Here is a 26,597-nt window from a genome sequence, read left to right as displayed (position 1 = left end):
TAGATATGACCCTTGTGGCTAAAGGGATCGGGGGTATGGAGAGAAAGCAGGTACAGGGTTCTGAGTTGGATGATCAGCCATGATCATACTGAATGGCGGTGCAAGCTCGAAGGGCCGAATGGGCTACTCCTGCACCTATTTTCTATATTTCTATACAGCTCTACCAGGTCACATTTTATCCTCCGTTGCTCCGAGGAGAAAAGGCCAAGTTCACTCAACCAGTTCTCATGAGGCACACTCTCCAATCCAGGCAACATCTTTGTAAATCTCCTCTGCACTCTCTCTATAGTATCCACATCCTTCCTGTAGTGAGGTGACCAGACCTGAAATGAACCACTTCACACTTGCCTGGGTTGAACCAGTTCTGTATCCTATTGATGTCCCACTGTAACCTCTGACAACCCTCCAGACAGATCCCTAAAGAACACCACTGGTCACTGCCCTCCGTGCAGAATACAAGCCATCTACAACCACCCTTTGCCTTCTGTGGGCGTGCCAATTCTGGATCGACAAAGCAAGGTCTCCTTGGATCCCATGATTCCTTACTTTTTGAATGAGTCTTGCACGGGGAACCTTATCAAAGGCTTTTATACATAGATTGACTGTAGGTACATAAAATGACACTAGGTACAGGAGTGTCTGTACATAGGGCGACTGACAGGAAATGCTAAAGTAGTGGAGACATTAATCAGACCTACTGCTTGGGTGGAATTCCCCATGACACCTGTTACTATTGATACAATATTGCATGCTATATGATTTTAAAATTTATTATAAATTTATTTGATGCAACCAATGGCATTCACAAAAATGAAGTTAGTAGTTTATTGATGAATATCACAGGAACCTCCCTTTTTTTCCAACAGAAAGTCAAACCATTTTTGGCCACCTATATTAGCTTACATTAGGGCATCACGATAGTGTCAAGGTTAGCGTGACACTATTATAACTCGGGGTGTCAGAATTCGGAGTTCAGTCTCAGCATCCTCTGTAAGGAGTTTCCACATCCTCCCCGTGACGATGTTGGTTTTCTTTGGGTACTCCAGTTTCTTCCCACAGTCCAAAGGGTTAATTGTCCCATGATTGTCAGGGGTTGGTGGTGCTGCTCAAGGGGTGTGTTACACACTGTATCTCAAAATAAATAAAATAAGTGGTAAACTTTACATAAGAGTTAATATTTCAATACTATATTGAAACCAATCCAACTATATTTAGTAAAAGAATATTAATTGAATGTTAAAGCTGGCCAGTATAGAACGTATCTTTAAGATTTAACCTCAAATTTACAAAATTAGGGACTGCATTAGCTATGCTTTGTTCAGGCTCCAACAGCTTCACTATAATTACTTGATTTGCAAAAGGTTTTGAAATATTTTGTATTTTTCTTCTACTCAAATGTATTGATTAAAGTAACCAACTGTGTTCAATGTTTAATTAATCATACAACAGGGTGATTTTGATTAGAGAATTAAAGTACTAAATCTGTATGAACTATTTATTGGTGTATTTTGACATAAACTGATATAAGTACAGCTACGTTTGATGAAGGGACCAGTGATGACAGTTATATTAATACTGATAGATTCAAGTCACCGTGGTTTATTAATATCAGACAGGTTTCAGACTAGAATATGACTAATACTATGGCAAAATCTGTTGATTTTAAAAGCATTTAGCATTTTGTTAATACTCTCTCAGTCTTGGCTTAATAATGGCTACATTGACTTCATTTTACAATTCTCTTAGGTTATTTGTACCATGGTGTCTGACCATTTTTAACATAGAACAGTATACTTACCTTTCTTTTCTTTCTCAAAATAGGTTTTCATTTCTATTTGAGTGTCTCACCAGTGCCTGGTTTCAGAACAGGAAAGGAAAGCTAAATAAGCTAACAAAATAAATCAATGCAGTGAGGGAGAATAAATGTAATAAGGTAATAGAAAATTGGAATAATCACACACTGGGAATAGAGAGAAAAAATTAGCTTGAAAGCAGGAAAAAAGTTTTGTAAGCAGGATTGAAATGTCATGAAATGGGTAGTTATTAGGTGGAATGATTAAGTTGGTACTTATCTGGAAGATTGGCTTTCTGTGTTGCTTAGAGTAGATGTATCATAAGTAATTCTGTTTCTCTTTCTCCTGCCGGCACACAAGCACACCCACTTGTACATGCATGCACTAACATGTGTTTTGGAATTTGGGAAGTAAGGTAAATTATTAAATCATAGAATCACAAGATCAGAGGAAGACCATAAGACACTGGAGCAGAGTTAGGACATTTTCAGCACATCGAGTCTGCTCCGCTACTTCATCATGGCTGATCCTGGATCCTACTCGATCCCATACATCTGCCTTCTCACCATATTTTTTGATGTCCTCACTGATCAGGAAATGATCAACTTCTGCCTTAAATATACCCGCATACATAGCCTCCACCACAATCTGTGGCAGAGCATTCCACAGATTCACTACTCTCAGGCAAACAAAATTCTTCCTTACCTCTTTTCTAAAGGGTCACCTCAATTTTGAGGCTGTGCCCTCTAGTTCTGGGTACCCCCACTATAGGAAACGCCCTCTCCACATCCACCCTACTATTCCTGTCAACATTCGGTAGGTTTCAATGAGGTCCCCCTGCTTTCTTCTAAATTCCAGTGAGTACAGGCTCAAAGCTGCCAAGTGCTCCTCATATGTTATTCTCTTCATTCCTGGAATCACCCTCATGAAGCTCCTCTGGACTGTCTCCAATGATAACACATCCTTTCTGAGATATGGGGTCTAAAACTGTTGACAATATTCCAAGTGTGGCCTGTCTAGTATCTTATAGCAGCTCAGCATTATCTCCTTGCTTTTATATTCTAATCCCCTTGCAATAACTGCCAACATTGTATTTGCATTCTTTACCACAGACTCAACCTGTAAATTAACCTTCTGGGAGTCTTGCTCAAGGACTCCAAAGTCCCTTTCCACCTCTGATGTTTGAACCTTTTCCCCATTTAGATAATAGTCTGCACTATTGTTCCTTTTACCAAAATGCATTATCATACATTTCCCAACACTGTATTCCATCTGCCACATTTTTGCCCATTCTTCCAATTTGTCCAAGTCCTGCTGGGTACTAACTACCCCTCCAGCTATCTTCACATCATCCGCAAACTTTGCCACAAAGCCATCAATTCTACTATCTGAGTCGTTGACAAGTAATGTGGAAAGTAGCAGTCCCATTACTGACCCCTGAAGAACCCCCACTAGTAACTGGTAGCCAACCAGAAAAGGCCCCTTTTATTCCCACTTGCTACCTCCAGCCTGTCAACTGTACATACCCATATCTTTCCTGTAATGGCATAGGTGTTTTTTTTTGTTAAGCAGCTGCATGTGTGGCACCTTATCAGACACTTGCTGAAAATTCAAGTAAATGACATCTACTGCCTTTCCTTTGTCCACCTTGCTTGTTAATTCTCGAAGAACTCTTAATAGATTTGTCAGGCAAGATTTCCCTTTACAGAAACAATGCTGACTTTGACTTATTTTATCCTTAGTCTCCAAGTACCTTGAAACCCCATCCTTAATGATTGACTCCAACGCTTTCCCAACCACTGAGGTTAGGCTAACTTGCCTATAATTCCCTTTCTTTTGCCTTCCTCCCTTCTTAAAGAATGGAGTGACATTTGCAATCTTCCAGCCCTCCGGAACCATGTAGTAGAGACAGGTAAAAACAATATTTGTAAGTCATTTGGTCAGATGCATGGACAGAAAAAGTTTGGAGAGATATGGGCCAAATGTGAGCAAATGGGACTAGCCTAGATATGTATCTTGGTTGGCATGTACAAATTGGGTTGAGTAGCCTGTTTCCATGCTGTATTATTCAGGAACAGACTCTTAATGGCCCATATTGTCTGTGTCTATTATAATGCCTATCTGTACTGATCCCATTCTCCTGCATTGGGCACAATATTCGTCCTTCCTGATCGAAGTACCTGCCCAAGTGACAATTAAACACTCTGCTAACAGCTCTGGCAGCTTGTTCCAAACGTTCACCATCCTCTGTGAGGAAAAATGTGCCACACAGGTCTTCCTTAACTTCCTTCTCTCTCACGTTAAACCTGTTTTGTCTTGTTCAAGACACCAGCCCTAGGAAGAAGACTCTTGATGATCTGAGCTATCCAATACCATAAAGAGTATCCATACCAATTCATAATTTTGCAAGCCTATATAAAATCACTTATCAGCTTCCTTAGTGAGAATAACCCCACCCTATCTCATCTCTCCTTAAATTACAGCCCTGCTTTCCTGGAGAATTTCTTCTGCAAGCTCTATTGATACTGTATCCTTTCTGTAGTGCAGAGACCAGTGAACACAGTATTCCCAAGTGTGGTGTAATCAATGTTGTAAGCTTAAGAAATAGGAGCAGAATTAGGCCATTTAGCCCATTAGGTCTGCTCCAGCATTTCATCATGGCTGATCCAATTTTCTTCTCAGCCCCAATCTCCTGCTTTCTCTCCATATCACTTCATGCCCTGATCAATCAATAATTTATCAACCTCTGCTTTAAATATACATGAAGACTTGATCTTCACAGCTGCCTAAGGCAAAGAATTCCACAGATTCACCGCTGTTAGGCTAAAGAAGCTCCTCCTCATCTCCAGTCTAAAGAGACACCTCTATTCTGAGGTTGTGTCCTCTGGTCTTAGATTCTTCCACCATAGGAATCATCTTCTCCACCTTTTACCATTTGATAGATTTCAATGAGGTCACCCCTCATTCTTCTAAAATCCAGCAAATACAGGACCAGAGCAATCAAACACTCTTCACGTGATAAGCCATTCAATTCTGGAATCATTTTTGTGAACCTCCTTTGAACCCTCTCCAGTTTTAGCACATCCTTTCTAAGATAAGGGGCCCAAAACAGCTCATGATATTCTATGTGAGGCCTCACTAGTTCTTTATAAAGTCTCAACATTACATCCTTGCTTTTATATTCTAGTCTTCGTGAAATGAATGCTAACATTGCATTTGCCTTCCTCACCACAGACTCAAACTGCAAATAAACCTTTAGGGAATCCTGCACGAGGACTCTCAAGTCCCTTTGCGTCTCAGTTTTTTTTGTACTTTCTGTCCCTTTAGAAAAGGGTCAACCTTTCATGTCTTCTGCTAAAGTGCATGGCCATACATTTCTCAACACTGTATTCCACCTGCCATTTTTCCCCATTCTTCTAATCTGTCTAAGTCCTTCTGTAGCCTCTCTACTTCCTCAAAACTACAGTGGCATGCAAAAGTTTGGGCACCCCTGGTCAAAATTTCTGTTATTGTGTATAGTTAAGTGAGTAGAAGATGAACTGATCTCCAAAAGTCATAAAGTTAAAGATGAAACATTCTTTTCAACATTTTAAGCAAGATTAGTGTATTATTTTTGTTTTGTACAATTTTAGAGTGGAAAAAAAGGAAAGGAGCACCGTGCAAGAGATTTGAGCTTTCAGATAACTTTTACCAAGGTCTCAGACCTTAATTAGCTTGTTAGGGCTATGGCTTGTTCACAGTCATCGTTAGGAAAGGCCAGGTGATGCAAATTTCAAAGCTTTATAAATACCCTGACTCCTCAAACCTTGTCCCAACAATCAGCAGCCATGGGTTCCTCTAAGCAGCTGCCTAGCACTCTGAAAATTAAAATAAATGATGCCCACAAAGCAGGAGAAGGCTATAAGAAGATAGCAAAGTGTTTTCAGGTAGACGTTTCCTCAGTTTGTAATGTAATTAAGAAATAGCAGTTAACAGGAACGGTGGAGGTCAAGTTGAGGTCTGGAAGACCAAGAAAACTTTCCAAGAGAACTGCTCGTAGGATTGCTAGAAAGGCAAATCAAAACCCCCGTTTGACTGCAAAAGACCTTCAGGAAGATTTAGCAGAGTGGTGGTGCACTGTTCTACTGTGCAGCAACACCTGCACAAATATGACCTTCATGGAAGAGTCATCACAAGAAAACCTTTCCTGCACCCTCACCACAAAATTCAGCGTCAGAAGTTTGCAAAGGAACATCTAAGCAAGCCTGATGCATTTTGGAAACAAGTTCTGTGAACTGATGAAGTTAAAATAGAACTTTTTGGCCACAATGAGCAAAGGTATGTTTGGAGAAAAAAGGGTGCAGAATTTCATGAGAAGAACACTTCTCCAACTGTTAAACATGGGGTGGATCAATCATGCTGTTGGCTTGTGTTGCAGCCAGTGGCACGGGAAACATTTCACTGGTAGAGGGAAGAATGAATTCAATTATATACCAGCAGATTCTGGAAGCAAACATCACACTGTCTGTTTAAAAAAAAAAGCTGAAGATGAAAAGAGGATGGCTTCTACAACAGGATAATGATCCTAAGCACACCTCAAAATCTACAATGGGCTACCTCAAGAGGTGCAAGCTGAAGGTTTTGCCATGGCCCTCACAGAAAAGTGTGAAGTGGTTCATTTTGGTAGGTCAGATATGATGGCAGAATATAGTATTAATGGTAAGACTCTTGGTAGTGTGGAAGAGCAGAGGGATCTTGTGGTCTGAGTCCATAGGACGCTCAAAGCAGCTGCGTAGGTTGACTCTGTGGTTAAGAAGGCGTACGGTGTATTGGCCTTCATCAATTGTGGAATTGAATTTAGGAGCTGAGAGGTAATGTTGCAGCTATATAGGACCCTGGTCAGACCCCACTTGGAGTACTGTGCTCATTTCTGGTCGCCTCACTACAGGAAGGATGTGGAAGCCATAGAAAGGGTGCAGAGGAGATTTACAAGGATGTTGCCTGGATTGAGGAGTATGCCTTATGAGAATAGGTTGAGTGAACTCGGCCTTTTCTCCTTGGAGCGATGGAGGATGACAGGTGACCTGATAGGGGTGTATAAGATGATGAGAGGCATTGATCGTGTGGATAGTCAGAGGCTTTTTCCAGGTGCTGAAATGTTTGCCACAAGAGGACAGAGGTTTAAGGTGCTGGGGAGTAGGTACAGAGGAGATGTCAGGGGTAAGTTTTTATGCAGAGAGTGGTGAGTAAGTGGAATGGGTTGCCGGCAATGGTGGTGGAGGCAGATATGGTAAGGTCTTTGAAGAGACTTTTGGATAGGTATATGGAGCTTAGAAAAATAGAGCCTAGTAAGCCTAGTAATTTCTACGGTAGGGACATGTTCAGCACAACTTTGAGGGCCGAAGCTGTATTGTGCTGTAGGTTTTCTGCATTTCTATAAAATACTTATTCAGTTCGTCTGCTATTTCCTTATTCCCCATTAGTACCTCTCCAGCATCATTTTCCAGCGGTCTGATATCCAGTTTCACCTCACTTTTACACTTTATGTATCTAAAGAAACTTTTAGTATCGTCTTTAAACGTATTGGCTAACTTACTTTTGTATTCCATCTTTACCTTGTTAATGACTTTTTTAGTTACCTTCTGTTGCTTTTTAAAAGCTTCTCAATCCTCTAACTTCCGACTAATTTTTGCTCTGTTATATGCCCTCTTTGGCTTTTATGTTGTTTTGATTTCTCTTGTTGCCTCAGTTGAGTCATCTTTCGTTTAGAATACTACTTCTTTAGATTGTATATATCCTGTGCCTTCAGAATTGTTTCCAGAAATTCCAGCCATCCAGTGTTCTTTTCCTATCATTTCTGGCAAACTCCTCTATCATGCTTCTGTAATTACCTTTACTCCACTGTAATATATACATCTAACTTTAGCTTCTCTCTTCTCAAATTTCAATCATATTATGATCACTTGTCCCTGAGGGTTCTTTACCTTAAGTTTTCTAATCAATTCTGGTACAATTGCACAATACCAAATCCAGAATAGCTGATCCTCTATTGTGCTCAACCACAAACTGCTCTAAAAAGCCATCTTGTAGACACTCTGGAAATTCCCCCTCCTGGAATCCAGCACCAACCTGAATTTCCCAATCTTCCTGCATATTGATGCCCCCCATGACTATTGTAATATTGCCCTTTTGGGATGCATTTTCTATCTCCCATTGTATTTTGTGTCACACCCTTGCAACTGTTTGGAGGTCTGTATACAACTCCCATAAGGACCTTCTTACCCTTGCAGTTCCTTTGCTCTATCCACAATGATTTAACACCTTCTGACCACATGTCACTTCTCATGATTTGATTTAATTTGTACCAACAGAACAAAGCCTTTAGCCTGTCCTTCGATACAATGTATATCCTTGGACATTTAGCTCCCAGCTGCAATCTTCTTTCAGCCATGCTTCAGTGATGCCTACAATATCATACCTACAAATCTACAACTGTGCTACAAGTTCATCTCCCTTAGTCCATATACTGCACACATTCAAATACAAGGCTTTCATCCCTGTATTCATCCTTATCAATTTTGTCCATCTTTTATGTTGCAGCTGATCCTGTTGACTGCAATTTTGCCCTATCAACAGCTTGTCCTCACATTGCCTCTGTTTGTAAACTAGCTACCTCATCTTTAGCACTATTACCCACCTTTCCTACAATACTTCTTGTATTCAAATATATGCAGCTCAGAACACTAGTCACACCATGCTCAACCTTTTGATTGCTAACTTTGTCTGAGGTCTTACCACCATCTGCCTCCACAAGCTCTCCACTAACTGTTCTGGCAGCCTGGTTCCCTCCCCCCATGCAACTCTAGTTTAAACCCCACTGTGCAGCATTTACAAACCTTCCTGCGAGGGTATTAGCCCCCCCCCCCCAGTTCAGTTGTAAGTTGCCTCTTCTGTACAGGCCCCATCTTCCCTGGAAGAAAGCCTGGTGATCCAAAATTCTTATATTCTTTCCTCCTACACCAACTCCTTAGCCACTTATTAAACTGCATAATCTTCCTAGTTCTCATCTCACTAAGAAGTGGCACAGGTAGCAATTCTGAGATCGCAGCCCTGGAAGTCCTGCCCTTTAATTTAGCACCTAACTCCCTGAGCTCCCTATGCAGAACCTCATCACTCATCCTACCCATATCATTGGTACCTGGATGGACCACAACTTCTGGCTGTTCACCCTTGCAGTTAAGAATGCTGAGGACTCGATTTGAGATATTCCAGACCCTGGCACCCGGGAAGCCACATACCGTACGGGAATCTCATTTTCGCTTAAGTAACCTCTTGTCCATTCCCTTAACTAATGAATCCACTATCTCCACAGTCTGCCTCTTCTCCCCCCCCCCCCCCGCCCTTCTGTCAAAGAGGCAGACTTGGTGCCGGAGACCCGACCACTGTGACTTTCCTCTGTTAGGTCATTTCCCCCCTCCCCCCCCATCCCTTGCACCCCACCACCCCTCCCCTCACTGGCCACCAGACAGTATCCCAAGTGATAAACCTGTTGTTGAGGAGGATGGCCCAGGGGTACTCTGCTCTGGCTCCTTAACCCTTTTCCCCTTTCCTAACTGTCATCCAGTTTCCTGTGTCCTGCAACTTGGATGTAACTACCTCTCTTTATGTTCTGTCACTCCCTCAGCCTCCCAAATGGCCTGGAATTTATCCAGTTCCAGCTCTAACTCATTAACTCGGATTGTTAGAAGCTGCAACTGAATGCACTTCTCACAGTTATAATCAGCAGGGACACTAGAGGTCTCCCTACCTTCCCATATCCCACAAGAAGTGCATTCCACTATCCCTACTGTCCTAGCTGAGCAGATATAAAGAAGAGAAGTAAAAAGTTGAGCTTTTCTTTCCTTTACCTTCTCTGACTGAAGCTTGTCTTCACTGAAGACTTGAAGAGCTAAAGCCTGAAGGTCACCACTCTATGTCCAATCTAATCAAGGCCCTTGCCTGCTTTTAATTAGCACTTGCTAATGAATCCCAAACAGCAATTGGTCACTGGCCAAAGCTCTTTTTTGCTGTAATGACCCGCTGCAGCCTTTTATCCTCAGGCAATGGACCTGATTGAAGTCCTCTCCTCTCAAAACTTCCATTGTCTGGATTGGCTGCTGGTCAAAGCTCTTTCTCACTGCACTGATCTACTGCTGCTGCCTTTTATTTTGAACAGTGGACCAGATTGAATTCCCTTTCTCTCAGAACTTCTGATGTTCAATGTCTGGATTGCCTGCTGTTCAAAGCTCTTTTTTTGTACAACAGCAACATGATTTTGCATCAGTCTTCACTGGAGTGCACTAGCACTATGGTGGAAGGCATCATAAAGTGAATTATCATTTCTAGAGAGAGGTTTCTTGGGAAACTGAAAGGTTTGAAGGTAGCTACATCACCTGGACCAGATGATGCACACCCCAGGGTTCTGAAAGAGGTGGCTGAAGAGATTGTGGAGGCATTAATAATGATCCTTCAAGAATCACTAGATTCTGGAATGGTTCTGGAAAACTGGACCATTACAAATGTCACTCCACTCTTCAAGAAGGGAGAGAGGAAGAAGAAAGGAAAGTATAAGCCAGTTAATCTGACCTCAGTGGTTGAGAAGATGTTGTAGTTGATTAAGGATGATAAAACAGGCCATAGTCAGTTTGGTTTCCTCAAAGGAAAATCTTGCCAGACAAACCTATTGGAATTCTTTGAAGAAATAGCAAGCAGGATAAACAAAAGAAAATCAGTTGATGTGATTTCTGGAAGGCCTTTGACAAGGTGTCACACATGAGGCTGCTTAACAAGCTACGAGCCCATGGTATCACCGGAAAGATGCTAGCATAGATTAAAGCAATGGCTGAATGGCAGGCAGCAAAGAATGAGAATAAACACAAAATACACTGCAGATGCTGTGTCAAATGAAGACGTACAAACAAGCTGGATGAACTCAGCAGGTCGGGCAGCATGAAAGAATGAGAATAAAGGGTGCCTTTTTGGTTGGCTGCCAGTGACTAGTGGGAATCCACAGGGGTTTGTGCTGGGACTGATTTTTTTAATGTTACATGACAATGATTTGGATGATGGAATTAATGGGTCTGTTGCAAAGTTTGCAGATGGTATGAAGATAAGTGGAGGGACAAGTAGTTTTAGACCATAAGACATAGGAGCAGAATTAGGACACTTAGCCCATCGAGTCTGCTCAACTATTCCATCATGGCTGATCCAAGATCCCACTCAACCCCATACACCTGCCTTCGCGCCATATTCCTTGATGCCCTGATCGATCAGGAAACTATCAACTTCTGCCTTAAATATACCCACAGACTTGGCCTCCACCACAGTGTGTGGCAGAGCATTCCACAGATTCACTACTCTTTGGTTTTGAAGAAATAGAGCGGCTACAGAAGGAATCAGCCAGATTAGGAGAATAGATAAAGAAATGGTAGATGAAATATAGTGTAAGGAAATGTATGGTCATGCTCTTATGTAGAAGAAATGAAAGGGTAGAATATTTTCTAAATTGAAAGAAAATACAAAAAAACTGAGGTGCAAAGGGACTTGGGAGTCCTCGTGCAGGATTCCCTAAAGGTTAATTTGTAGGTTGAGTTGGTGGTGAGGAAGGCAAATGCAATGTTAGCATTCATTTCAAGAAGACTAGAATATAAAAGCAAGGATGTAATGTTGAGACTTTATAAAGCACTGGTTGAGGCCTCACTTAGAGTATTGTGAGCAGTTTTGGGCACATTATCTGAGGAAGGATGTGCAGAAACTGGAGAGAGTTCAAAGGAGGTTGACCAAAATGATTCCAGGATTGGATAGCTTAAACGTAGAACATAGAAATCTAGAGCACATAATAGGCTCTTCAGCCCACAATGTTGTATCAACCATGTAACCTACTCTAGAAACTGTCTAGAATTTCCCTAGAGCATAGCCCTTCATTTTTCTAAGCTGCATGTACCTATCTAAGAGGCTCTTAAAAGACCCTATTGTATCTGCTTCCACCACCACTGACAGTGCATTCCATGCACCCACCACTCTCTGTGTGGAAAAACGTACCCCTCACATCCCCTTGGTACCCATTTCCAAGCACCTTAAAACTATGCCCCTTTGTGTTAGCCATTTCAGCCCTGGGAAAAAGCTTCTGGTTATCCACACGATTAGTGCCCCTCATCATTTTATACACCTCTAACAGGTCACCTCTCATCCTGCGTCGCTCCAAGAAGAAAAGGCCAAGCTCATTCAACCTATTCTCATAAGGTACGCCCTCCAATCCAGGCAACATCCTTGTAAATCTTCTCTGTACCCTCTCTATAGTATCCACATCCTTCCTGTAGTGAGCTGACCAGAACTGATATATGAAGCTTGTCATATGAAGAGTGCTTGATGTCTCTGGGCATGGATTCACTAGAATTCAGACGAATGAGGGGTGACCTCATTGAAACCTTTTGAATGATGAAAGACATTGATAGAGTGGATGTGGAAAGAATGTTTACTCTGTGGGAGAGATAAAGACTAGAGGACACAGCCTCAGAATAGAGGGGCTCCCTTTTAGACTGGAGATGAGGAGGAGCTGCTTTACCCAGCAACTGGTGAACCTGTGGAATTTGTTGCCAGAGACAGTTGTGGAGTCCAAGTCTTTATGGATATTTAAGGCAGAGGTTTATAGAATCTTGATTGGTTAGGGCATGAAGAGATGTAGGGGAAGGCAGGAGATTGTGGCTGAGAAGAAAATTGGATCATCCATGATGAAATGGTGGAGCAGACTTGATGGGTCAAATGGCCTAATTCTGCTCCTATATCTTATGATGTTATGATGGTTTTGGATCCAAGGAGAAAAACAGCTAAAGTACCCCTAATGTGCTTTTCTTTCTGCATTTTTTGTAATGCTGTTTTCTATAATCCTTAATGTCAGTAAGTCCAAGGAACTGATTGTAGACTTCAGGGAAGGAAAATCAGAGGTCATAGGGCCCGTAATCATCGGAGGTTCAGAGATGGAGAGTATCAGTAACTTTAAATTCCTGGATGTCACTATTTCAGAAGACCTGTCCTGGACCCTTCAAATAAATATAATAGTGAAGGAAGCACCAGAATGCCTCTATTTCCTCAGGAGTCTGCAGAGATTTGGCATGTCTTCAAAAACCTTGACAAACCTCTATAGGTGTGTGGTGGAAAGTGTGCTGACTGGCTGCATTATGGCCTGGTACGGGAACACCAATGCCTAAGGGCACAAAATACTACAAAAGGTAGTGGATTTGGCCTAGTACATCACAGGTAAAACCCTGCCAACCATTGAGCACATCTACTTAAATCAATGCCATAGGAAAGCAGCATTCATCACCCAGGCCATGTTCTTTTCTCACTACTGCTGTCAGGTTGAAGACACAAGAGCCTCAGGACTCTCACCACCCAGTTCAAGAACAGTTAGAACCCCTCAATCATCAGGCTCTTAAACAATAGGGGATAACTACACTTATCTAAGGACTCTGTCTTGTTATTTCAAGCTTGTTATTTATTGCTATTTATTTATATCTGCCTTTGCAGTTCATTGATCCTGTTTACAGTTACTGTTCTGTAGATTTGCTAAGTATACCTGAAGGAAAAAGAATCTCAGGGTTGTATGTGGTGACATATATGTACTCTGATAATATATTATAGTTTGAACTTTGCATTTTGAACTTTAATCCTTGCTTAGGTTACTTACTTTCAAGGCAAGAAGGACAGGCTGGATCACCTGAGAAACCCCTGTCTGACTTGGGACGGCTTTCATATCTAGCATATTGGAAGAGTGTGATACTAGAATACCTGCAACGGCATCAGGACAAGCAAATCAGCATCAAGGGTATCAGCAGAGAAACAGGAATGTGCCCACATGACATTGCAATGACTCTACAGCAGCTAAAGATGATTGACAAACAACAGTGCAAGTAGGTATCAGTATATAAAGTATAAAACACAAAGTACACTGCAGATGCTGTGGTCAAATCAACACAAACAGGCTGGAGGAACTCAGCAGGTCGGGCAGCATCCGTGGAAACAAGCAGTCAATGTTTCGGGCTGAGACCCTTCGTCAGGACTGAAGAAGGAGGGAGCAGAGGCCCTATAAAGAAGGTGCCAGATGAAAAACCAATCAGAGGAAAGATCAAGGGGTGGGGGAGGGGAAGCAGGGAGGGAATAGGCAGGAAAGGTGAAGAAGGAATATAAAGGGAAAGTACTATGGGTAGTAGAAGAAGGCAGAATCATGAGAGAGGTGATAGGCAGCTGGAAGAGGAGGCAGAGTGAAAGTAGGATGAGGGAAGGGAGAGGGAAGGAATTACCGTAAGTTGAAGAATTCGATGTTCATATCAAGGGGCTGGAGACTACCCAGACAGTTGTTGTTGTTGTTCATCCTTCGGAGTCGAAGACGACCACAACTTCTGTCAGGTGGAGGGTTTGTGACTGTGGGTCCGGAGGTGACTGGTGAGGCCAATCCAGGCCCTGAAAGCTCACCCACATGTGGGACACATGAGGGTAGGTGCTGCAGTGGAAGTGGAGGTAGCTCGAGCCTTGCGCACGGCGCGTTTCCTCTGAGCCTCTGCGGTGCATCTGATTTCTGCTGTATATGCTCCTTTAGTGGTCCTGCTCAACCAGGTTGGGTGGTCCAGAGCAAGCGATTCCCAGCTACTGGGATTGATGTTGAGGTCTTTGAGGGACACTTTGAGGCAGTCTTTGATACGTTTCTTCTGCTCTCCAACTGAGCGCTTGCCCTGGCTCAGCTCTCCATACAACAGCTGTTTTGGTAGTCGACTGTCAGACATCCTGACGACATGACCAGCCCATCTGGCTTGGGCTTTCTGTAGGAGGGTGTAGATGCTGTGGGTGTTAGCCCGCTCCAGGACCTCCGAGTCTGGGACTTTGTCCTGCCATCGTACGTGGAGAAGTCTGCAGAGGCAGCTCAAGTGGAAGTGGTTGAGCTATTTAGCATGTCTGCTGTAGACAGTCCAGGTCTCGCTGGCATAGACAGTATATGAGGTGTAGCTCCTCCAATCTGAGTTTGGCCTCACCATGGCAGTAGAGGAGGCCGTGTATGGACATATCTGAATGGGAATGTGAAGCAGAGTTGAAGTGGGTGGCAACCGGGAGATCCAGTCTGTTGCGGTGGACGGAGTGGAGGTGCTCGACGAAGCAGTCGCCCAATCTGCGTCGGGTCTCGCCGATGTAGAGGAGGCTGCACCAAGAGCACCAGATGCAATAGATGACCCCAACAGACTCACAAGTGAAGTGTTGCCTCACCTGGAAGGACAGGTGTAGCACTTACACTTGCAGGGATAAGTACCAGGTGGGACCAAGTACCAAAGGTATTTATGCAGGTACCAAGTGTAAGTGCTACACCTGTCCTTACACCTCCTCTCTTACCACCATTCAGGGCCCCATACAGTCCTTCCAGGTGAGGCAACACTTCACTTGTGAGTCTATTGGGGTCATTTATTGCATCCGGTGCTCCCGGTGCAGCCTCCTCTACATTGGTGAGACCCAACGCAGATTGGGGGACCGCTTCGTTGAGCACCTCTGCTCCGTCCGCCACAGCAGATAGGATCTCCCGGTTGCAACCCACTTCAACTCTGCTTCACATTCCCATTCGGATATGTCCATACATAGCCTCCTCTACTGCCATGATGAGGCCAAACTCAGATTGGAGGAGCAACACCTCATATACCGTCTGGGTAGTCTCCAGCCCCTTGGTATGAACATCGAATTCTCCAACTTCCGGTAATTCCCTCCCTCTCCCTTCCCCCATCCCACTTTCACTCTGCCTCCTCTTCCAGCTGCCTATCACCTCTCTCATGATTCTGCCTTCTTCTACTACCCATAGTGCTTTCCCCTTACATTCCTTCTTCACCTTTCCTACCTATTCCCTCCCTGCTTCCCCTCCCCCACCCCTTGATCTTTCCTCTGATTGGTTTTTCATCTGGCACCTTCTTTATAGGGCCCCTGCCTCCTCCTTCTTCAGTCCTGATGAAGGGTCTCAGCCCGAAACATTGACTGCTTGTTTCCACGGATGCTGCCCGACCTGCTGAGTTCCTCCAGCCTGTTTGTACAAGTTGATATAAAGTATAAAAGTTGTGTGAACAAATTAATCCCATTTGGAAATCCACATCTGATGACATTATTTTCCAGTGACCTGATTGATATATCTCTGTGAACTAAATGTTCAAAGGTGCTTCCTGGGAAAACTGCAGTCTTCAGGTTTCATGTTCTAGATTTCCTAGACCTCTGTGGAATAAATTGAGTAGTATTCAGGATAAAACGTACAGGCTTAACAAGATAACTTTTTAAGTTGTGTGATATCACTTTTTGTAAGTGCTGTTTGAAAGGGAATTTAAAAAGGAATGGAACTTGCCTTTCTCCCTAAAGTACTGTAAGTGAGAATTTCCACAGCCTATTCTAGTGGTTCACAGAGGTGTCAAGAATTGCAGAGTAGCTAAAAGCCAATTTCAAGGAATCTTGCAAATAGACCTATAGGCTGCAACTAACTACATAACTCGTGGATAATAGGAATCCATGCTACAAACATGGTCTGAGTGTAAGTTAGAAATATTTTATTCCTGGATGAGTTTAGTATAGGAATAGTGTGAGATGGAGGATAAATGCGTAGCTGAGGGATTAGAGCAGGGGGCAGGGATTCAGATTTCTGGATCATTGTGACCTCTTTTGGGACAGGCGTGACCTGTACAAAAAGGACGGTTGCATTTGAATCCGAGGGGGACCAGTATCCTGGCAGGGAGGTTTGCTAAGGCTATTGGGGAAGAGTTTAAACTGGAATTGTTGGGGGGTGGGAACCGAACTGCAGAGATGGAGGAAGGGGTGGTTGGCTTACAAAAAGAGAAATCTTGGGGATGGTGTGAGAGGGAAGAGAGGCAGATGACAGAGAAGGGATGTGCTTAGACCAGTGGTTTGAGATGTGTCTATTTTAATGCAAGAAGCATCATGAACAAAACAGATTAGCTTAGAGCATGGATCAGTACTTACAGCTATGATGTTGTGGCCATTACAGAGACTTGGATGTCTCAGGGGGAGGAATGGTTACTTAAGAGTGCTGGGCTTTAGATGTTTCAGAAAGGACAGGGAGGGAGGCAGAAGAGGTGGGAGCGTGGCGCTGCTGATCAGAGATTGTGTCACGGCTGCAGAAAAGAAGTCATGGAGGGATTGTCCACTGAGTCTCTGTGGGTGGAAGTTTGAAACAGGAAGGGATTAATAACTCTACTGGGTGGTTTTTATAGACCACCCAATAATAACAGGGACATTGAGGAGCAGATAGGGAGATGGATTCTGGAAAGGTGTAATGATAACAGGGTTGTCGTGGTGGGAGATTTTAATTTCCCAAATATTGATTGGCATCTCCCTAGAGCGAGGGGTTTAGATGGTGTGGAGTTTGTTAGACATGTTCAGGAAGGTTTCCTAACACAATATGTAGATAAGCCTACAAGAGAAAAGGCTGTGCTTGATCTGGTATTGGGAAATGAACCTGGTCAGGTGTCAGGTCTCTCAGTGGGAGAGCATTTTTGAGATAGTGATCACAATTCTATCTCCTTTACCATAGCATTGGAGGGGGATAGAAGCAGACAAGTTAGGAAAGCATTTAATTGGAGTAAGGGGAATTATGAGGCTATCAGGCAGGAAATTGGAAGCTTAAATTGGGAACACATGGTAGGGTACAGACACCGTGGTGTACAAAGGCTGTAATAAATCTAGTCAAGAAGAAAAGAAACGCTTACAAAAGGTTCAGAGCACTAGTTAATGTTAGAGATCTGGAATATTATAAGGCTAACAGGAAGGAGCTTAAAAAGGAAATTAGGAGAGCCAGAAGGGGCCAAGAGAAGGCCTTGGTGGGCAGGGTTTAGGAAAACTACCAAGGCATCCTACAAGTATGTAAAGAGCAAGAGGATAAGACATGAAAGAATAGGACCTATCAAGTGTGGCAGTGGGAAAGTGTGTATGGAACCAGAGGAAATAGCAGAGGTACTTAGTGAATACTTTACTTCAGTGTTCACTGTGGAAAAGGATCTTGGTGATGTAGTGATGACTTGCAGCGGACTGAAAAGCTTGAGCATGTCGATATTAAGAAAGAGAATGTACTGGAGCTTTTGGAAAGCATCAAGTTGGATAAGTCGCCAGGACCGGATGAGATGAACTCCAGGCTACTGTGGGAGGCAAGGGAGGAGATTGCTGAGCCTCTGGCGATGTTCTTTGCATCATCAGTGGAGACCAGAGAGGTTCTGGAGGATTGGAGGGTTGCGGATGTTGTTCCTTTATTCAAGAAAGGAAGTAGAGATAGCCCAGGAAATTATAGACCAGTGAGTCTTACTTCAGTGGTTGGTAAGTTGATGGAAAAGATCGTGAGAGGCAGGATTTATAAACAGTTGGAGAGACATAATATGATTAGGAATAGTCACCAAGGCTTTGTCAAATGCAGGTCATGTCTTGTGAGTCTGATTGAATTTTTTGAGGATGCGACTAAACACATTGATGAAGGTAGAGCAGTAGGTGTAGTGTATATGGATTTCAGCAAGGCATTTGATAAGGTACCCCATGCAAGGCTTATTGAGAAAATAAGGAGACATGGGATCCAAGGGTCCTCGCTTTGTGGATCCAGAATTGGTTTGCCCACAGAAGGCAAAGAGTGGTTGTAGACGGGTCAGATTCTGCATGGAGTTCGGTGACCAGTAGTGTGCCTCAAGGATCTGTTCTGGGACCCTTACTCTTCGTGATTTTCATAAATGACCTGGATGAGGAAGTGGAGGGATGGGTTAGTAAATTTGCTGATGATACAAAAGTTGGGGGTGTTATGGATAGTGTGAAGGGCTGTCAGGTTGCAGCGGGACATTGATAGGATGCAAAACTGGGCTGAGAAGTAGCAGATGAAGCTCAACCCAGATAAGTATGAAGTGGTTCATTTTGGTAGGTCAAATATGATGGCAGAATATAGTATTAATGGTAAGACTCCTGGTAATGTGGAGGATCAGAGGGATTTTGGGGCCCGAGTCCGTAGGACACTCAAAGCTGCTGCGCAAGTTGACTCTGTGGTTAAGAAGGCATACGGTGCATTGGCCATCAACCATGGGATTGAGTTTAAGAGTCGAGATTTAATGTTGCAGCTATATAGGACCCTGGTCAGACCCCACTTGGAGTACTGCAGTCAGTTCTGGTCACCTTACTACAGGAAGGATGTGGAAGCCATAGAAAGGATGCAGAGGAGATTTACAAGGATGTTGCCTGGATTGGGGAGCATGCCTTACAAGAATAGGTTGAGTGAACTCGGCCTTTTCTCCTTGGAGCAGAGGGGAATGAGAGGTGATCTGATAGAGGTGTATAAGATGATGAGAGGCATAGATTGTGTAGATTAATGGTCACCAACCCTTTTAAGCTCAAGATCCCCTACCTCAGCCTAGTGAAAGGCATGATCTACCTAGTAAATCGTTTAGGAAAAAAAAAACTCAGATTGTACTTCCAACTTGAGGCCTTTTATTTGGGCGAATTGTATTTGAATTACATAAAATGCTTTTGTCAAACTTTCAAATTAATTCAACCAAGAAAATACTAACTAGCATATCGAACAGGCCATAGCTGTCTTAATTTAAGAATATTAGAACCATAGAACATTACAGCACAGAAACAGGCATTTTGGCCCTTCTTGGCTGTGCCGAACCATTTTTCTGCCTAGTCCCACTGACCTGCACCTGGGCCATATCCCTCCAAGCCCCTCTCATCCATATACTTGTCCAAGTTATTTTTAAATGTCAAAAGTGAGCCCGCATTCACCACTTCATCTGACAGCTCATTCCACACTCCCACCACTCTCTGCGTGAAGAAGCCCCCCCCCCCCAATGTCCCCTTTAAACTTTTCTCCCTTCACCCTTAACCCATGACCTGGTTTTTTTCTCCCCTAGCCTCAGTGGAAAAAGCCTGCTTGCATTCACTCTTATCTATACCCATCATAATTTTATACACCTCTATCAAATCACCCCTCATTCTCCTATGCTCCATGGAATAAGTTCTAACCTATTCAACCTTTCTCTGTAACTCAGTTTCTCAAGTCCGGGCAACATCCTTGTAAACCTTCTCTGCACTCTTTCAACCTTATTAATATCTTTCCTGTAATTAAGTGATGAAAACTGCACACAATACTCCAAATTCGGTCTCACCAATGTCTTATACAACCTCACCATTACATTTCAACTCTTATACTCAGTACTTTGATTTATAAAGGCCAATGTACCAAAAGCTCTCTTTATGACCCTATCTACTTGTGACGCCACTTTTAGGGAATTATGTACCTGTACTCCCAGATCCCTCTGTTCTACTGCACTCCTCAGTGTCCTACCATTTACCTTGTATGTTCTACCTTGGTTTGACCTTCTGAAGTGCAATACCTCACACTTGTCCGCATTAAATTCCATCTGCCATTTGTCAGCCCATTACTCCAACTGGTCCAAATACCTCTGCAAGCTTTGAAAACCTTCCTCACTGTCCACTACACCTCCAATCTTTGTATCATCAGCAAATTTGCTGATCCAGTTTGCCACATTATCATCCAGATCATTGATATAGATGACAAATAACAATGGACCCAGCACTGATACCTCTGGCACACCACTAGTCACAGGCCTCCACTCAGAGTAGCAATCCTCCACTACCACTCTGTGGCTTCTTCCATTGAGCCAATGTCTAATCCAATTTACTACCTCTCCATGTATACCGAGCGACTGAATCTTCCTAACTAACCTCCCATGCGGGACTTTATCAAAGGCCTTACTGAAGTCCATGTATACAACATCCACTGCCTTCCCTTCATCCACTTTCCTGGTAACTTCCTCAAAAAACTCTTAATAGATTGGTTAAACATGACCTACCACGCACAAAGCCATGCTGACTTTTTCTAATAAGTCCCTGTCTATCCAAATACTTGTAGATCATATCTCTTAGTATTCCTTCCAATAATTTACCTACTACCGATGTCAAACTTACCAGCCTATAATTTCCCGGCTTACTTTTTGAGCCTTTTTTAAACAACGGAACTGCATGAGCTATCCTCCAATTCTCCGGCACCTGACCCGTGGATACCGACATTTTAAATATTTTTGCCAGGGCTGCTGCAATTTCAACACTAGTCTCCTTCAAGGTCCGAGGGAATACCCTGTCAGGTCCTGGGGATTTATCCACTCTGATTTGCCTCAAGACAGCAAGCACCTCCTTCTCTTTAATCTGTATAAGTTCCATGACCTCCCTACTTGTTTGCCTTGTTTCCATAGACTCCATTCCAGTTTCCTTAGTAAATACAGATGCAAAAAACCCATTTAATATCTCTCTCATTTCTTTTGGTTCCATACATAGCCAACCACTCTGATCTTCAAGAGGACCAATTTTATCCCTTACTATCCTTTTGCTCTTAACATACCTGTAGAAGCTCTTAGGATTATCCTTCACCCTGACTGCCAAAGCAACCTCATGTCTTCTTTTAACCCTCCTGATTTCTTTCTTAAGTATTTTCTTACTCTTTTTATATTCCTCAAGCATCTTATTTCCTCCCTGTTGCCTATACATGTTATACATCTCTCTTCTTTATCAGAGCTCCAATATCCCTCGAGAACCAAGGTTCCTTATTCTTATTCATTTTGCCTTTAACCCTGACAGGAACATACAAACTCTGCACTCTCAAAGTTTCTCCTTTGAAGGCCTCCCACTTACCAATCACATCCTTGCCAGAGAACAACCTGTCCCAATCTACACTTTGTAGATCCTTTCTCATTTCTTCAAATTTGGCCTTTTTCCAGTTTAGAACTTCAACCCGAGGACCAAATCTATCTTTATCCATGATCAAGTTGAAACTAATTACGTTATGATCACTGGAACCAAAGTGTTCCCCTACACACACTTCCGTCACCTGCCCTAACTCATTTCCTAATAGGAGATCTAATATTGCATACTCCCTAGTTGGTACATCTATATATTGATTTAGAAAACTTTCCTGAACACATTTTACAAACTCTAACCCATCTAGACCTTTAACAGTATGGGAGTCCCAATCAATGTGTGGAAAATTAAAATCCCCTACAATCACAACTTTCTGTCTCCTGCAGTTGTCTGTTAGCTCTCTGCAGATTTGCTCCTCCAATTCTCCCTATTTGGTGGTCTATAATACAACCCTATTAATGTGGTCATACCTTTCCTGTTTCTCAGCTCCACCCATATGGCCTCAGTAGACAAGCCCTCTAATCTGTCCTGCTGAAGCACTGCAGTAATATTTTTCCTGACTAGCAAAGCCACCCCCCCACTCTTCATCTCTCTGCCTCTATCACATCTGAAACTTTGGAACTCTGGAATATTGATCTGCCAGTCCTGCCCCTCCTGTAGCCAAGTTTCAGTAATGGCTATGATGTCATAATTCCATGTGTCAATCCAGGCCCTCAGCTCGTCTGCCTTTCCCACAATACTCCTCACATTGAAATATACACACCTCAGAAGATTATTACCACCACACACAACCTTACTATTTGTGACTTTGCATGAACTACTAACATCATTTATTTTTACCCCCGTTCCACTATCTACTCTGGCACTCTGGTTCCCATGCCCCTGCAAATCTAGTTTAAACCTTCCCCTATAACACTAGCAAACCTCCCTGCAAGTATATTGGTCCCCTTGTAGTTCAGGTGTAACCCGTCTCTCTTGTACAGGTCCCACCTGCCCCAGAAGAGGTCCCAATGATCTAGAAATCTGAATCCCTGCCCCCTACACCAGTTTCTCAGCCATGTGCTCATTTGCCAGAGCATCCTACTCACCCTCACTGGCACATGGCACAGGCAGCAATCCAGAGATTACTACCCTCGAGGTCCTGTTTTTTAACTTCCTACCAAGCTCTCTGTACTCACCCTTCAGGACCTCCTGACTCTTTCTACCGATGTGTACTACGACATCTGGCTGATCACCCTCCCACCTCAGAATGCTGTGCACACGATCAGAGACATCCCTGACCCTGGCATTCGGGAGGCAACAAACCATCCGGGAGTCTCTTTGTCACAATCACAGAATCTCCTGTCTGTACCCCTGACTGTGGAGTCCCCTATCACTACCGCTCTCCTCTTCTTCCTCCCTCCCTTCTGCACTGCAGAACCAGACTCAGTGCCAGAGATCCAGCTGCCGTAGCTTGTCCCAGGTAAGCCATCCACCCCAACAGTATCCAAATCAGTATACCTGTTTTGGAGGGGAATAGCCACAGGGGAACCCTGCACTACCTGCCCTTTCCCCTTCCCTCGCTTGACGGTAACCTATTACCTGTGCCCTGTTTCTTAGGTGTAACTACCTCCTGGAAGCTACTATCTACAAACCCCATTTCCAGAAAAGTTGGGATATTTTCCAAAATGCAATAAAAACAAAAATCTGTGATATGTTAATTCACATGAACCTTTATTTAACTGACAAAAGTACAAAGAAAAGATTTTCAATAGTTTTACTGACCAACCTAATTGTATTTTGTAAATATACACAAATTTAGAATTTGATGGCTGCAACACACTCAACAAAAGTTGGGACAGAGGCATGTTTACCATTGTGTTACATCACCTTTCCTTTTAATAACACTTTTTAATCGTTTTGGAACTGAGGATACTAATTGTAGTAGATTTGCAATTGGAAATTTTGTCCATTCTTGCTTGATATAAGACTTCAGCTGCTCAACAGTCCGTGGTCTCCGTTGTCTGATTCTCCTCTTCATGATGCGCCATACATTTTCAATAGGAGATAGATCTGGACTGGCAGCAGGCCAGTCAAGCACACGCACTCTGTGTCTACAAAGCCACGCTGTTGTAGCCCGTGCAGAATGTGGTCTGGCATTGTCCTGCTGAAATAAGCATGGACGTCCCGGGAAGAGACGTCGCCTTGATGGCAACATATGTCTCTCTAAAATCCTAATATACACCTCAGAGTCAATGGTACCTTCACATACATGCAACTCACCTATGCCATGGGCACTGATGCACCCCCATGCCATCACAGATGCTGGCTTTTGCACCTTTCACTGATAACAATCAGGATGATCGTTTTCAACTTTGGCACGGAGAACTCGACGCCCGTTTTTTCCGAAAACTAGCTGAAATGTGGACTCATCTGACCACAGCACACGGTTCCACAGTCTTTCGGTCCACCTGAGATGAGCTCGGGCCCAGAGAACTCGCCGGTGTTTCTGCATAGAGTTGATGTATGGCTTCCTCCTTGCATAATACAGTTTCAAGTTGCATTTCTGGATGCAGCGACGGACTGTGTTAAGTGACAATGGTTTTCCGAAGTACTCCCGAGCCCAGGTGGCTATAATTGTCACAGTAGCATGATGGTTTCTTAGGCAGTACCGCTTGAGGGCTCGAAGATCACGCGCATTCAACAGTGGTTTCCGACCTTGCCCTTTATGCACTGAGATGTCTCTGAATTCTCTGAATCTTTTTACAATATTATGTACTGTAGATGTTGAAAGTCTTAAATTCTCTGCAATCTTGCATTGGGAAATATTCCTTTTGAACTGACTAACAATTCTCTCATGAATTTTGGCACAAAGCGGTGAGCCACGACCCATCCTTGCTTGCAAAGACTGAGCCTTTGATGGACGCTACTTTTATACCCAGTCATGATACCTCACCTGCTACCAATTAGCCTGCTTAATGTGGAGTCTTCCAAACTGGTGTTACTTGAATATTCTGTGCACTTTTCAATCTTATTTTAATTCTGTCCCAACTTTTGTTGAGTGTGTTGCAGCCATCAAATTCTAAATTTGTGTATATTTACAAAATACAATTAAGTTGGTCAGTAAAACTATTGAAAATCTTTTCTTTGTACTTTTGTCAGTTAAATAGAGGTTCACGTGAATTAACAAATCACAGATTTTTGTTTTTATTGCATTTTGGAAAATATCCCAACTTTTCTGGAAATGGGGTTTGTATAAACTGCCCAGTCTCCCGAATGATTCGGAGGTTATCCAGCTCCTGCTCCAGTTCCCTGACGCGGTTTGTTAGGAGCTGCAGCTGGATGCACTTCTTGCAGGTATCGTTGTCAGGGAGACCTCCGGTCTCCCTGACTTCCCACATCCTGCAAGAGGAGCATTCCAACATCCTGCCTGGCATATTCTCTAGTCTGAACAAAAAAAAAGAAGAAAAACAGAAACTTACTGGAACCTACCCTCGCCTCTGCTTGTTTCTCGCCAAAGCCGTCCCACTCTGACTCAGTTCGCTCCAACGATGGCCGCTGTATATGGTGGTCTCCCTTTTAAACCTTGGCGCGCTACGTCACGCGCCTGCGCAGTCTAGCCTCTTTTTCCCAAGCTGTTAAAGAAAAGAAAAACGTCCTTCTCTCCGTGATGCCTTCAGTCTTCCTCTCTCACCCTCTTGCTTCGATTGAAAAGACTGTTGAAAGTTTTTCTCTTCCTTTTAAACCTTGAATATTACAATACTTCATACCTTTAATTCTAAGTTTCATTATTTAATTTTATTTCAACACGAAAAATACATGAATAAAAATTGACTGTTGCACTCAGTGTGATGACTGGGGCTAAATACTTTCAGCTAGTTCCCTGAAATTTGGCTCATAACTACAGACAGCCAGTCTGAGACAATCTGTGATGTGTCTGTCAGTAAGACAGCTCCTGTACTTAGATTTAATTATTTTCGTCTGTGAAAATGCAATTTCACACAGATATAAACACGAGAATATCTGCAGATGCTGGAAATTCAAACAACACACACAAAATGCTGGTGGAACACAGCAGGCCAGGCAGCATCTATAAGGAGAAGCACTGTCGACGTTTCGGGCCGAGACCCTTTGTCAGGACTAATTGAAGGGAAAGATACTAAGAGATTTGAAAGTAGTGGGGGGAGGGGAAAATGCGAAATGATAGGAGGAGGGGGTGGGATGAAGCTAAGAGCTGGAAAGGTGATTGACGAAAGTGATACAGAGCTGGAGAAGGGAAAGGATCATGGGACGGGAAGCTTCGGGAGAAAGAAAGGGTGAGGGGGGAGCACCAGAGGGAGATGGAGAACAGGCAGAGTGATGGGCAGAGAGAGAGAAAAAAACAACTAAATATGTCAGGGATGGGGTAAGGAGGGGAGGAGGGGCATTAACGGAAGTTAGAGAAGTCAATGTTCATGCCATCAGGTTGGAGGCTACCCAGCCGGTATATAAGGTGTTGTTCCTCCAACCTGAATGTGGTTTCATCTTGATAGTAGAGGAGGCCATGGATAGACATATCAGAATGGGAATAGGACGTGGAATTAAAATGTGTGGCCACTGGGAGATCCTGCTTTCTCTGGCGGACTGAGCGTAGGTGTTCAGCGAAACGGTCTCCCAGTCTGCTTTGGGTCTCACCAATATTTAAAAGACCACGCCGGGAGCACTGGACGCGGTATACCACACCAGCCGACTCACAGGTGAAGTGTCGCATCACCTGGAAGGACTGTCTGGGGCCCTGAATGGTGGTGAGGGAGGAAGTGTAAGGGCAGGTGTAGCACTTGTTCCGCTTACAAGGATAAGTGCCAGGAGGGAGATCGGGGGGAAGGGATGGGGGGGGACGAGTGGACAAGGGAGTCGCGTAGGGAGCGATCCCTGCGGAAAGCAGAAAGAGGGGGGAAGGGAAAGATGTACTTGGTAGTGGGATCCCATTGGAGGTGGCAGAAGTCACGGAGAATTATACGTTGGACCTGGAGGCTGGTGGGGTGGTAGGTGAGGACAAGGGGAACCCTATCCCGAGTGGGGTGGCGGGCGGATGGGGTGAGGGCAGATGTGTGG

At 43.5% G+C, this 26,597-nt stretch overlaps 1 protein-coding gene across 2 annotated transcripts in view; it reads left to right on the top strand.

Moving 5' to 3' along the window:
* Positions 1 to 26,597, top strand: part of kat6b (K(lysine) acetyltransferase 6B) — a 252,441-nt gene that overhangs the window by 174,676 nt on the left and 51,168 nt on the right. For both annotated transcript variants that reach the window (XM_073025716.1, XM_073025715.1), the window contains exon 13: positions 13,489 to 13,720. In XM_073025716.1, the coding sequence (XP_072881817.1) occupies positions 13,489 to 13,720 (232 nt within the window). The remainder of the gene's footprint in view (positions 1 to 13,488; positions 13,721 to 26,597) is intronic.

The sequence above is a fragment of the Hemitrygon akajei genome, chromosome 21 (genome assembly GCF_048418815.1).
Source record: "Hemitrygon akajei chromosome 21, sHemAka1.3, whole genome shotgun sequence".
NCBI classification, from domain to species: domain Eukaryota; kingdom Metazoa; phylum Chordata; class Chondrichthyes; order Myliobatiformes; family Dasyatidae; genus Hemitrygon; species Hemitrygon akajei.
The sequence above is the reverse complement of the archived record's forward strand: the minus strand, read 5'-3'. Positions and strand labels throughout refer to the sequence as shown.